At 39.0% G+C, this 14,919-nt stretch overlaps 1 protein-coding gene across 2 annotated transcripts in view; it reads right to left on the bottom strand.

Moving 5' to 3' along the window:
- The window catches only part of sdk1a (sidekick cell adhesion molecule 1a), a 950,103-nt gene that overhangs the window by 247,071 nt on the left and 688,113 nt on the right, over positions 1-14,919 (bottom strand). For both annotated transcript variants that reach the window (XM_078558601.1, XM_078558602.1), the window contains exons 16-18: positions 9,043-9,183; positions 6,850-7,031; positions 374-489 (exon numbers count right to left, since the gene is read on the bottom strand). In XM_078558601.1, coding sequence (XP_078414727.1) covers positions 374-489; positions 6,850-7,031; positions 9,043-9,183 — 439 coding nt within the window. The remainder of the gene's footprint in view (positions 1-373; positions 490-6,849; positions 7,032-9,042; positions 9,184-14,919) is intronic.

The raw sequence follows: 14,919 nt of genomic DNA, 5'->3' as shown, positions 1-14,919 counted from the left end.
TCTCGTCAATGCGAGTCCACGGTGTGGCCTAAAAATGAGAAGCTCACTTGTAAACACAAAGCAAAAAGCAGACCAACTCTCTTTAGCCACCACACACTAGGCGCATCACATCGACTTGTTGACACACTCTTAGCATATATTACCCTCTTTGTCCCCGAGGCTGCACCCGATCTCTTACTTGCTGGCAGATAACTTTTGGGTTCCCATTTATGTTAACTATCATTGTATGTTTTCTTTGCCAACCTTATTTTCCTCTTCACATTGTCTCTCAACTTATTGCATTTGGCTGAAGAAAGATTTCAGTAATATATTTTTATTTCAAAAGCCACACGATATTTTATTCAATTTTTCATCTTATATTCTGTTTTATTACCTTGTAACCTTGGTTGATACCATTAATGAACTGCTGAGGAGGAAGATCCCATGTAAACTTGATAGCAGTGGAGTTCACAGCTTCCACTTCCAAATTCTGTGGGGGTGCTGTTGGTACTGCACACAACCAGGACAACCAGTCACATTCTTTTTCACTTCACAAATAGGTATAATCAACTTAAATATGCCTAATAACAGTTGATGAGCTTTGCAAATCCTTTCTTAATATGAACCACAGATGCAAAACAGCCTTTAAGTGCTCCACCATTCTTGCAGTGTGGAACTGATGAGCATTTTCCATTCTACAAAGTTTGGTGAGTAAGCAACTATAGAGTCTGAACTATCTAGGCTGCTGTTTACTTCAAGGCAATTAGATTTTTTTGGCCTTAAAGGGACACAGTAACACTGCAATAGAATATACTGTGCATTATATAGTTTAATACTCTTTGCGTGATAAAACAGCTCATCATCTGACTTACTGTGAGAAATACCACTGGAAATTGCTTGGAGCCTGAAATTTGCAAGCATATGCCAATTTGCAAAATTCTCTGATCAAATAATAATTAAACTCTCGATGGCAGGAGCTTCTGTTTACTTAAATGCAATTAGGCTTTCTGACCTTAATTGGTCTTTGTAAAATCATAGCAGAATAATGTCAATAGTCCAGGAGATCTGCTAAAATGCATTTTATATTGAATGTCACATTTCATTGAAGGAATGATAATGAAAGCTACTGGGAGTGGTGCAGGTTAATTCACCCTTCCTTTCCGAGGAAGTCTATCTGAAAGTATCACTCTGCACATTAATCCATTTGAAATACTCAGATTAGAATTCACAATATAGTTGTAGAAGTAGTTAGGCACATCATGAGGAGAAAACATGCTCAGATATGAAAATACCATCAAACAAAGTCCAACTCCCCAAGCTATGCTGAAATTTGTTTCCTTTTAGTATGTACAGTAAAACTTTAAAAAGTTGTTTTTAATAAAAGAAATTTTTAAAAATTACTTGTAGCAGTGCTGGAATATGGGACAATGGGGCTCAGGGTCACATCCATAGTCAGTTTCTAACCATTTGTGACCTAACAAGAAATGTCTAAACATTATCACATGGAAGGGTGAATAGGGGTCAGTCACCACAAGTTCTTCTTGTATACATTCTCTCGATGATGCCATTAGTATGGTCTATCCACATATTGCCTACCCACTCTCCCAGCTAAGGAAATGGAACTGGCCACATGGACACCTAACCAAGGGGAGAAAATAGAACTAAAAACTTTCCAAAACATGACTGTAGAAAAAAATGTTAACATCAGAAGCATAAATGATGATGTAATAATGTCAGATTGCATGACGGTGAAGTAAGAGCGATCTGGAAGGAGGAGAAGCTCCAACCTCGTCTAGAGGTCCAAAGGTGTAAAAACTTGTTGTAAATAAGAGTAACGATTTTGAGAAACTACAGACTCAAGGACGTCTAGACCCTGACCACACAACAGAACAATGGTTGGAGTCTAGTCCAAACAAAATCCTGCAGCAAACTATTGCATAAACTTGAGACTTAAGCTGCAATTCATCCAATAGTTTTAAGAGTAGTTCAAAACAATCATGCAGCTGAAGCCAAGACTTGAAATTTCATAATCTTGCCGTACTACTTGAAGGGCATCGATGCTAACCTGGCACACAATGATTCATTCATACAAGGCTTTTTTTGATGGCTACTGAACATTCAAAAACTATAATTTCAAATTACTATGCAGTGGGTTTGTGGCACAGGGTATCCAGATGGAATAATCACACAAAGGAAATAATTGCAGTGAGACTAACAAGTTCAGTTGCTATTCCTAGCTTTAATAACAAACAGCATTAAAAAAAAATCAAACTGACTGGAAAAGAAATGATGGAATTAGTGTTTGGAGCTGATAGGGAGAGAGCTTGGATTTAAATAAAAGTTACCTAAAGCTGCTTTTTCAAACTATTTTTCATGTTGTCGCAACACAAGCACAGATTAAAACAACCTATTGGTCTCAATGCAGTTGCTCATGGATTTGGTCATTGCATTATCATAATGCTATTAGAATTCTGGAGCCCATGAAAACATTTGGAGTTACCCATGTTAATTAAAGTCTCGATTATCTTATCACTGCTAAATTTTTATAACTGGCTCTGCTACTTCAATTGAAATGGAATCATAAATGTTGGAGTGTGATTTTTAGGCCTCTCACTCTGGGCCATTGCTGGATAGGTGCAGCGCAGCAAGTGTGCTGCATCTGCCCAGAACCATTGGAATTTCCTGGTCTGGGCACTTCTTACTCATGCCTGACAAAGGGAAAGTGCATTCCTAACTGATGGCCTCAGAGCTTTCCGGTTGTTTATGCAAAACAGCAGCAAGATCGCTTCAAGGCCCGAAGATTGGTTGCTTACATTTACAAAAATGAAATGCATAACTTCTACGACCTTCATTGGCTGCTGGACCCTTTTAAACCCAATACTAGGCTAATCGCCACCCCATAGCCACAAAGACAGGAAGAAGAAGAGGGAGCCCAGGATTGACTTTCATTCTTTTCTGCAACCTTTCTACTTAGGAAATGGGCACAATGTTCAGAAAAATTGGCCCGTAAAAGCTTATACCTGCCACATCCTGGATGTCATACTTAATTAAAAAGTATTTAAAAAGAAGCACTGGAGATCACTGCAGACCTTGAAAAAAGCTGCTCTCAAAGATCTATGGTGACCTCCGTGGCCTGGTTTCCCCTTTCCCGATGGCAGCTGAAATCTGGCACCAAAGCAAGGGGATGTCTTGGTGTGCATCAGTGGTGATGTCTGCAAGCAAGTAAGCAGCCAATCACATTGAAGTATTCATAAATAGCAAACCAGGAAGTTAAAATCACTTAAATGTCTTTTTCTTTTAATTTAAATTTCAGATAGTAAAATAAATAATTATAAATGGATTAAGATAGTTTGTGTATTTTAGCTTCTAAATTTTTTTTAAAAATTAGATTTATCTTCATGGAGAAATTTAACATTCTACAAATATAAAATTAGCTTCTAGGGGCCCAGTGTGGGTGTTTAACAGTAATTTTATGAAGTTAGTACCCTCTTAAAAAGCCTGTAACACCTCATTCAACAAGATGTAACCTTTTCCAGAATTTTTACTGAGACCAACAGCATAAGAATGGAAGTTTTCGTCAATTTGTAAGATTTCCCGTTGACTGCAGTCTGGGTTGGATGAGGGAGGGGATGCGGGGTGAGGGGGCACCCTTGAGAAGTGTAGAATCATTGACAGTAACTTCTAGATTTTTCTGTTATTCTTTCTTTTATTCTGACATGGGATGTGGGTATTGCTGGCATGGCCAGCATTTGTTGCACATCTCTACTTAGAAACCATGGAAAGATTATGGCACAGAAAGAGGCCATTCAGTCCATCATGTCTGTGCCACCTGAAAAACAAAACTAGCTGCCCATTCTAATCCCATCTTTCAGTACCCGATCTGCAGCCCTGCAGGTTACAACACTTCAGGTGTAGATCCAGATACCTTTTAAACGCGTTGAGGATTTCTACCTCAACCACCAATCCGGATAGTGAATTCCAGACACCTGCCACCTCTGGGTGAAAAAGTTTTTCCCTAATATCCCCTCTAATCCTTCTACCATTCACCTTAAATCTGTGCCCCCTGGTAAATGACCTCTCCGTTAGGGGAAACAAGTCTTCCCTGTCCACTCCAACTAGACCCCTCAATTTTGTGCACCTCAATCAAGTCATTCCTCAGCCTCCTCTGTTCTAAGGAAAACACTCCTCGCCTACCTAATGTTTCCTCATAGCTGCAATTTTCCAGCCCTGGCAACATTCTTGTAAATCTCCTCTGTACTCTCTCCAGAGGAATTATGTCGTTCCTGTAATGTGGTGACCAGAACTGTATGCAGCTGTGGCCTAACCAGTGTTTTATAGGATTCCAGCATTACATCCCTGCTTTCCCTCTATACCTCATGCAATAAAGGAAAGAATTCCATATGTCTTCTTTACCACCTTATCTACCTGTCCTGTCACCTTCAGGGACCTGTGGACATACACTCTAAGGTCTCTCACTTTCTCTAGCTCTCTCAACATCTTCCCGTTTATCAAAATCTATCTGGTTTCAATATTGCAATGAAATGTGAAGCCAGTTAGGAAGGCACTTTCCCTTTGCCAGGCATGTGCAAGAAGTGCCCAGACCAGGAAATTCCAATGGTTCTGGGCAGCTGCAGCACACTTGCCAGCAATGGCCCAGAGTGAGAGGCCTAAAAATCACACTCCAAAATTTATATTTCCATTTCAATTGAAGTCGTGGAACCAGTTACAAGAATTTACCAGTGGTAAGAAAATTGAGAAATAATTAACATGGGTGACTCCAAATGTTTTCATGGGCTCCAAAAAGCTAATAGTATTATCATAATGCAAATCATCATTTGCTTTGTTTGCCCTCCCAAAATGCATAACTTCACACTTTTCTGGGTTGAATTCCATTTGCCACTTTTCCACCCACTCAACCAAACCATTGATATCATCCTGGAGTCCACAGCTATCCTCTTCAGCTATCCTTGTTGTTGGAGCTGCACTCACCAAGGCAAGCGGGAGTATTTCATCATACTCCTGCCTTGTGCCTTACAGACGTGCATAGGCTTTAGGGCGTCAGGAGGCAAGATATTTGTCATAGCATACCCAGACTCTGACCTGCTCTTGTAGCCACAGTATTTATATAGCTGTTCCAATTAAGTTTTTGGTCAATGGTAACCCCCAGGATGTTGATGATTGGAAATTCAGCAATGTTGTTGAATGTCAAGGGAGATGGTTAGATTCTCTCTTGTTGGAGATGGTCAATGCCTGGCTCTCATGTGGCATAAATCTATTTACCACTTATCAACCTAAGCCTGAATACTGTCCAGGTCTTGCTGCATGCGAGCACGGACTGCTTCATTATTGGAGGGGCTGTGAATGGAACTAAACAGTGCAATCATCTGCAAACATTCCCACTTCTGACCTTATGATGGAGAGAAGATCACTGATGAAGCAGCTGAAGATGATTGGGCCTAGAATCTTGCCTTGAGGAACCCTAGCATCAATGTCTTTGGCAGAGGTGATTGGCCTCTAAAAGCCATAACCATCTTCCTTTGTGCTAGGTATGACTCCATTCAGTGAAGAATTCTCCCCGATTCTCTTTGACTTCAACTTTACTCAGGCTCCTTGATTTCACACTCAGTCAAATGCTCCCTTGACGTCAAGAGCAGTCACTCTCATATCACCTCTGGAATTCTGATCTTTGGTGCAATATTTGAACCAAGGCTACAATGAGTTTTGGAGCTGGGTGGCCCTGGTGGAGCCCAAGCTGAGTATTGGTGAGTAAATGTTGCTTGATAACACCACCAATGACACAATGACACCTTCCATTACTCGGTTGATGATTGAGAGTAGACTGATATTGTGATAATTAGCCAGACTGGATTTACCCTGCTTTTTGTGGATAGGACATACATGGGCAACTTTCCACATTGTCAGGTATATGCCTGTGTTATAGCTCTACTGGAACAGCTTGGCTATTGCTTGGCTAGCTCTGGTGCACATGTCTTCAGCACCACATCCTCGATGTTGTCAGGGTCCATAAGCTTTGCTCTATTCTGAGCATATGTGGATTTCCGAAGTTGCTGACAGTTTGAGTGAAGTAATGATGGCTCCGGTCAATGCTGACAGTTTTGCCGTCATTGTCACTGCAAAATCCAGGTCAATCTTTTCATGTTGATTTTTCTGAATTTTATAATTTGGTCTCTTGCCTAGGAATTAAGAATTTTCAAGCAGCTGCTCATTGACTGAAACCTCCCTCAGATTTATTTTTTCAAGGGACATATCATACTATACACAATTTCATTTTAGCAGCTTTATTGACAGAAACTTCCCATGGCAACTAGTCTCAGGGCATACCTATTCTGACCACTTCTCCACAGAAAACATCTGAGCAGAGGATTTAAAGGAATAGTCCAGATTAAATAGAGCTTGATTTTTGCAGCTCTAAACCCCAAATTACTGGAACAAATGTCACAGGAGGTCTGGTATTAAAAAGATGTTTGTTATGCAACTCTGCAGTGATGGGTCGTACTCTCAGGACTTATGGAAATTTAAAATTTTCAGCCATCCTGTTGATGAGGTTCATCAATCTTCAGATAATCTGCTCTTTGGGACATGTGATATTAAACTTAATACAAAGATGGGGCAGTTTGATCATTTACAACACTTCTGCATTTCACTACAACTCTGCTAAAGAAAATTTGTTTCCATTTTATCGAGCAAGGACTGACAGTGTCTAAGTTTTCAAATGCCCGGGTCTCATTTTGTAGCTGACTAGTTGAAGCAGCTGTAAATAGGATAATGGCAGCCCCCGAAGGGAAGAATGTCAGGGAGTAAGGAAAGACATAATTTTCAAAAAGTGAACCTTTAAAATAATTTTCTCACCTCCCTGCAGCGTGTACTCAGTTGCTGCCCTGCTGTATGAACCAAGCCCTGCACTGTTGTATGCCGCAACTTGGATTTCATATTGGGTCCAAATAATGAGGTCCTTAAGGAGGCAATAGGTCACTTCAGGGCTAGTGATGTTTGTAAACTGGTATCCACCTGGAAGGCCTGCAAGTCGATACCTACAAAGGAATAAACTGAAACTCAAAGTGGTATCACAGGAATTGCAGTGGATTGGATTCAATTCAGATGCATAAACAAAGCAATTAATAATCATTTTTTTTCAGTTTTGATATTTTGTAATACACACCTCTGATAGGAACTTTAACACTTTGCAAAAGTTTGTTAATCTTTTACAAATATGACAAGCGGTTTCATTTTTTAGTTTGGAAGATATTACTAAAAATGTCAAATATCACAAAATACTGAGATGTCCATTTTGAAATCTCTATATTGTCTGTAATGTGATGATTAAAAACAACACATTTGATAATTGTAATGGATGAAAATGAGAGAGAGGTGGATTAGGATCGTGTTAAACTACCACTAGAGTGACTGCACAGATATAAAAGTTGCACCAGGATTTATTGCCCTTGATCACCTGTGCCACTGAATTAGTCAAAAATTCTGTATGAAAGTGAGACTTGATTATAGCATTTATTGTTTTTACAACCTGGAAAATCTCAAAATCAGGACTAGTGACATTCCACAAAATAGTTCGTTTTGAACATTTTTGAAAGCACCAAGGAATGAGCAGAAAATAGGGCAGAAAAAAACACATATTCAAATTCAGATAACAAACCACTTTCTTCTGCTTTTTACAGTTGCTTTATCATATCATGACTGTCCCCTAAACTAATTTTATTAGTTGTTTTTCCAATATTGGTGCCATTAATATCCTGGGATAATTTTGTTGTTTTCATTACAACTTCCCTCTTTGGTGTGATCATTGTAAATCATGATAATTGTGGTAGATGAAAAGAACAGCAAAGGGCTAAATTGCTACACATCATCTCCACTACTGTCTGCACTTATCCAGCACAGCAGTTAAAATATTCCATCTGGTATCATCGCAGGGCAGTGACTGCGGTGGGAATTGCACCACATTATTCATCAATATTTTTTGCTGCTGATTGAAGCTAGCAATGTTGAGACCAGGGAATGGATCACCTTGGACCTTGGGCACTTAGCATCAGCTTCAAGCACTCCAGTGTCAGTGTAGTACATTAAGACAAAATGATAAACTCCCTTTTTACCACCACAATGATGTGCTAAGCCATCAATATGATCATTTCCATTTCCCATACCTGCCTTCCCAACAAGGCTAACAATTTCATGTCAATTGGGGTCAAATTATGGGCAATTTTGTGCTGTGTGTTCTATGCCCATTAGCAACTGGATTGAGACCGACTAAATTCAGTTTCACATGGGACTTTTATCGCCAGCAGAAAAAACACACTTTCATTCAGTCAGTCCATGGTAGATTTAATCTTGAGTCCCAGAGGTGCAAGAATACGGTGTTAATCTATTGCACAGCAGTCCCTCCAAGAACTGACTCAGTAGAAAATTCCCTAAGAAAACCAGCGCAGCATTTAAAAAAACCAGGGTAAAGTGTTCAGTTTCCACAAACAGCAGTAACAGCATCAATGGTGGTTTACAATGTTATTCTTAACTTGCACTGTGATATTTTATTAAAACTTCAATTTCCAAAAGACAGACTCCAGGGGAAAAATTTTGCCCCTGTCGAGGGGGGCAGTGCAGGAGCGGGCGCGGGCAGGCACGCCTCCGATTGGTGGGGGGGCGCCGTCATTTTACGTGGACGGGCCAATTAAGGCCCACCCAGCGTGACGTCCGCCAGGAACTGCTGTGCCCTCCCTGTGCGGGCGGGGGGATTCCCTCAGCCAGGAGTGCGCTCTTTCGTGCATGCCCTGCCCCCGCTCGCCGACCGGAAGATCCTCCCCCAGGTCTTTGCCCATCCTTTTCTGTTTCTGTTGTGCCATTTATGAAGAAAAATTGAGTACATATTTAATAAACTGTAAAAAAACTGATAATTGCTATTGTATAAAGATTCCTAATAAATTTCTACATCTTTTCTTTAAAACCTTTTGTTGGCAACTTTCCTACCTGGATTCCACTTCTTTTCAAGTGGAATTTTCTTGATTTTGGAGAGTTTATTACGGTTTTACTCTGTACCTGAGGATGTATCCTTTGAGGACCCCATTGATCTCTTGCTCTGGGGGAGGCTGCCACTGTACCATTATCGATTGGTTTGTTCGACCACTGGCCATAATATTCTGAGGAGGGGCACTAGGAGGCTCTTCAGGTAACAGCAGCCTGAAACCAAGCATATTGCACAATGTATCAAAACATTAGAAATATAGGAAGCTATATGAATACATTCTCTTACTGTTGAATAGTCCATGTACGTAAGCAAGATAAAGCAGGTGAAAAGTAATACCACTCTTTTCAATGGGTATTCTTCAAAATGCTAAATAAATAAAATGCGCCATGGAGAATTAGAAAATATTCTGTGACCCGATTTTAAAGTTGGTGGGGAGGGGAGGCAATATTGCCTTTAGGAAGATTTTTAAAACAGTTATTTTGCTCTAAAAACTCATTTCTAGGACTTTCAGTCAGGTACTAAAACTCCCTACATCTGTGCAGAAGCCATATCATCTGCTTGAGCAGTTTTCAGGGAAATTGTTTTAAAAAATTACTTTTCTTTGCAAAATAGACTCAGGCATGTGTTTCATCATGAGCAAACAAACACCATTTGCTGTTACTAAAAAATATTCGTCAATGTCCCTTTAAAACTCATTTCTGAAATGATAACTCCATTTCTCTCTCTCCCCAGATGCTCCCTGACTTGCTAAGTATTTCCAGCATGTTCTGTTTTGATTTCAGATTTCCAGCACTCTCAATATTTTGTTTTTGTCACTTTAATACTTTGCTGGTCAATTATGTCCATTGATTTCTCAACATCTTTGGGTTAACAGTTACACTTGGCCTGTCTCAGTTTCTCAAGATTGTTTAAATTGGAATGCTTTCTAATATGGAATAAATTTTATTTTGTGGGAGGAAGGGGTAAAAAAAAGATATAGAGAGAGGAAGCAATATGAAGGAAATGTCATTGCAACATTAACGGAACTAAAATAATTGAAGTCCAAACAAATGGACTTCTGTGCTGTAACCATTTTATGATTCTATAACAAAAGTGTGAGAGGATACATGCATTTATTTATATCCTCCTTTTGCTTAAGTTCTTCGAGTTCCTTTCATGTTGTAGGATGATGGAGAAAGAGAAAAATGAACATTCCTGCTGGTGAACAGTGTCATTTATCTTGCATGCTTGTTTTTACCAAGTTAGGAATAGAAAAATGGGAAATGAATTATTTTATATGGAAAAACATTGTTTCTGCTGATTTCCATGGTGGTGCACAATTAATTATGTCATTACCCCTAAAGATAGCGCCCTAAAAATTGAATCAGGGTTGAATTGGATCACAATCTGGGTTGCTTGTGCCCGAAACTAGCAATTAGTCCGCCGGTCTTATTTATGTATTGTTATGACCAAGCAGTTGGTAAAGCTGAGTTATTTAAAAATCCCAAAAGGAAACTTTAAACAACTGTCATAACCTATATCTTTAAGTGGCATGTTTGAGGTGCAACTCTAAATTCAGGAATCAGACCACCAGTTCTTGAGAGGTTTTGTATTAAACTAAATGAAACATTTTATTAAGTTACAACACACTAAACACATATACATGGCTACAAATTACTACTATCATAACTTCTAACAAATTCTCAAGCTAATCACCATTAAGGCAACAGCACCCATAGGTTTAACCAGACACCAGGCAAAGCATTTTCACCTTATGATGAACCTCAAAATGAGGTTCCTTTCACTTTGGTTTCTGCGGAGACAGTTGTAGGCTTACAGCTACTTTGATCTTTCATTGCCTCTGCTCTGCATACACGAAAACTGCTATTGGTTAACTGCTATTGGTTATATCCAGCTCATCTCAGTGAATGTAAATTCTCATTGTATCACTAGCCTCTTTGAACTCCGGCTCTTCTAACAATAAAACCCCTTTCTTAGCACCAGTTTTATTAGTAGTATAAACATATTGCTTAATCTCTGGTAGCTAGGTGCCAGATTTCACCCCACTTCTTGAGTGCTCTATCCAAAAAATGCAAATGCACTCTACCCCTCTTACATCTCAAAACTAGTACACATCAAAGCACCCAGATGAGCTGGCTTTAATCTAATTAAGATACACCCACAGACTAAACCTCTATTTTAAAAGAAAAATATTTTCCTATAACATTATATACATTAATAGCTTCATGACAGTATCGCTGGAAAGCTGCAGGTGTCAGTTGCAGACCCAGAGGAATGATACTACTTGTAAGTAGAAAACATACACAACTCTTTTTTTTAAACAATTCATTTTCTCACTAATAACAAAAAAGATTCTCCAGATATAATTCAGATAAAATGAAACATTTTTCTCAATCACGCAGCCTTAAGAAAACCATTCAGTCTCTCTTCATCAGACAATCCTCTCATCCCAGGAACCAATCAAGTGAACCTTTGCTGCACTGCCCACAAGGCAAGTATATCTTTCCTGAGATTATGGAGACGAAAATTGCACACAGTACTCCAGGTGTGATCTCATCAAAGCCCTGCACAATTGTAGCAAGACTTAATTTTTGTACTCTAATCCCCTTGCAATAAAGGCCAACATGCCATTTACCTCCCTAATTGCTTGCTGTATCTGCATGCTAACTTATGTGCTCTTCTATGAGCACAATCAAGTTCCTCTTAACATCAACATTTAAAAGTATCACTTTTAAAATATTCCACTTTTTTCCACTCTTACTACAAAAGTGAACACCTTCACACTTCCACATTTCCCACATTATACACCATCTGCCACTTTGTTGCCCACTCAATTTGCAGCCCAAGTCCTCCTCACATCTTCCCACTTAGCTTTGTACTGTCTGCAAACATGGATACATTATTCCCTGTGTCTTCATCTAAGTCATTTGCCAGCAAAGATCCTTGCGGCACTCTATTAGCACAGTGTACCAACATGAAAATGCTTCATTTATCCCTACTGTTTGCTTCCTATCTGTTAGCCAATCCTCTATCCATGGTAGTATTTCCCCCAACTCCATGAGTCCTTATCTTTCATTTAACCTTTTGCATGGTGCCTTAGTGAATGCTTTTTGGCAATCTAATATATCATATCTACTAGTTTCCCTTTAACTACCCTAGAAGTTAAATCCTCAAAAAAGTTTAATCAATTTGTCAAACACAGTTTTGCTTTTGTAAAACCGCGTTCACTTTGTCTGATCACACTATAATTTTCTAAGTGCTGTTATGGTCACATCAAATGCCCGTCGAGCTTAAAAAGCAACATGGGATATGGACACTCTACCTTCACTCCTGAGAATCGGGTGACTTCTTTTGTGGTTTCTGCACAGAGACAGAGACAGACAAGTCTGAATATATCTCTGGGAGGTTACTTAAAATGCAAATGGCCTTCCAAGGTATTGACTGATTATCCCTCACCATCTCAAATGAGACTTAAAATTGCAATAGCTGCCAGACTGGCTGGCCCCATGACGATGGAACTTCAAATAAAGGTATTTCAGAGGGTAATCATAGCTGGAATGTTGATGGGATAGGAAACACCCTCAAATGTGGGACAAACTGCTTAGCTGTCAACCCATTGCATGGACAATGGAAAACATCATACCGGTGTCACAGGACCCTACCACAAAAATCACATTAGGCAGAGAATTAGGGTTTATTCATTTTACCTGTCAGAGTGTAGTACTTTACTACAAGGGCTCAACTAACTTCCACTGAAAAGTCAGAAGCTTGCTGTTGCTTCGGGTGAATCAGTGCGAATTCATCACCAGAAACCTCTGACCTTCATTTTTCTTCAGTGCATCTAGAGGGAAGCCTTCAGGCCAGCAACATTTCAACTACCATCTTGAGGACTGATTTGAAGTGACTTTTTTTTTACCCTTTAAGTAATCTAAGGTCATCTTACATCCTTAGAATGTATTAGATACACACGCAAGGACAGATATGTGTGAGGAATGAGTGTTGTTGGGATTACATTTCTGGGGGTGGTGAAAAATAAATGTTTATGCTTTCTTTTGATTTAAGCTTACAAGAAAGCCTGTTTCGTGTCTATTCTAAAAAGGAGAAAAATACTCATTAAAAATACATATTGTTGCGGTCAGCTGAGAGCCAAGAAAAGCTTGGAAATTATCCCACATCTCAGCCCGTCCATAACAGTGCATTGTCAATGCTTCCTTAATAATAGATTTCAGCACTTTCCCGACGACTCATGTCAGGCTGGCTGATCTGTATTTCCGTGTTTTCTCCCCTCCTTTCTTGAATAATGGAATTACATTTGCTAACTTCCAATCCACTTGGATGTTCTAGGGTCTAGGGAATTTCAGAAAATCAAAACCAGTGCTTTCACTATTTTTGCAGCTTTCCCTTTGAGACACCTATGATGTAGGCCATCAGGTCCTGGGGATTCGTTGGATTTTAGTCCCTTAAATTTCTCCAGTACTTTTTCTCTGCTGATATTAATTTCTAAAATGTATCATTCTTGTGTAGCCCCTAGGGTTCCCTTCATTTCTTGTGTGTAACTTATGTCTTCTACTGTGAAGACAGACAAAATATTTGTTCAACGTTTCTGTTATTTCCTCATTCCCCATGATAATTTTTCCTATCTCTGCCTCTAAGTTTACTTGAACCACTCTCCTCCTTTTTCCATTTGTTGAAGCTCTTACAATCTGTTTTCATATTCCTGGCTAGTTTACTCTCATATTCAATTTTTCCTCCTTTTTAGAATCAACTTTTTGGTCACCCTCTGCTGGTTTCTAATACATTCCCAATCCTCAGGCTTACTACTATTCTTTGCAACAGTATAAGCCTCTTATTTTGATCTAATATTGTCTTTAACTTCCCTAGTAAACCAGAGATGGATCTTTCTTGCTGAGTTTTAGTTTTTAATAGAATGTATTTTTGTTTAACATATTGAATTGTTTCTTTAAATGTTTCCCATTGTACATTTTCTGCCACACCTTTTAATATATTTATCCAACCAACCTTAACCAGTATTCCTCACATAATCATGGAATTGGCTTTGTCTAAGGTTCTTGTTTGGGACTGAAGTGTGTTGCTCTCAAAGCTAATATGGAATTCAACTGTGTTATGATCATTTTTTCCCAGCACAGATTACTAATCAATCCTGCCTCACCGCACAAAACTAGATCAAAAATGCTTTATCCCTGGTTGGTTCCACGATGTATTATTTCAGAAAGTTACCACAAAGATTCTACAAACTTATTGTTCATTAGTAACTTTGCCAATTTAATTGGTCCAGTCTATATTAAGATTAAAGTCCCCTGCAATTGTTACACTGCCTTTTTTTGTTAAAAGCTCCAATTATTTCTTGCTTAATGCTCTGTCCAACAGCATAACTACTGCTAGGGAGCCTATAAACTACTCCCACCAGATTTTTCTAACACTTGTTATTCCTAATCTCCACCCATACTTCTAATCTTCTGAGCCAAGGTGCTTTCCCACTACTGTCCTTATGTCATCTTTTACTATCAGGGCTACTCCTCAAACTTTTCCATTCTGTCTGCCTTTTCAAAACGTTGCGTACCCTGAATTATTTATTTCCCAACCTTGGTCACCTTGTAATGGCAATTAGATCTAAACCATTTGTCTCTATTTTTACTGCTAGTTATTTATCTTATTGTGAATATTTCAGAAAAAAAAATTAAAGACTTTATTATTAGCATGGACCTTATTCACTGATGCACTAATACCATTAAACTCTGCTTCCCTGCTGTCCCATTCTACTTGACTTTATCCAAATCACTACACTGTTCTATCACCCTGACTTTTCTATTTATATTTGTAAACCTCTCTTCATCTGTACCCTCCCCCCAACTCTTTTAGTTGAAAGCTCTATCCACAGCCCCATATTACTGGCCCTTTGTTTCGGTCTCTTTCAGGTCACCTCTCAT

This window comes from Cetorhinus maximus, chromosome 15 (genome assembly GCF_964194155.1).
Source record: "Cetorhinus maximus chromosome 15, sCetMax3.hap1.1, whole genome shotgun sequence".
In the NCBI taxonomy this organism is placed as follows: domain Eukaryota; kingdom Metazoa; phylum Chordata; class Chondrichthyes; order Lamniformes; family Cetorhinidae; genus Cetorhinus; species Cetorhinus maximus.
The sequence above is the reverse complement of the archived record's forward strand: the minus strand, read 5'-3'. Positions and strand labels throughout refer to the sequence as shown.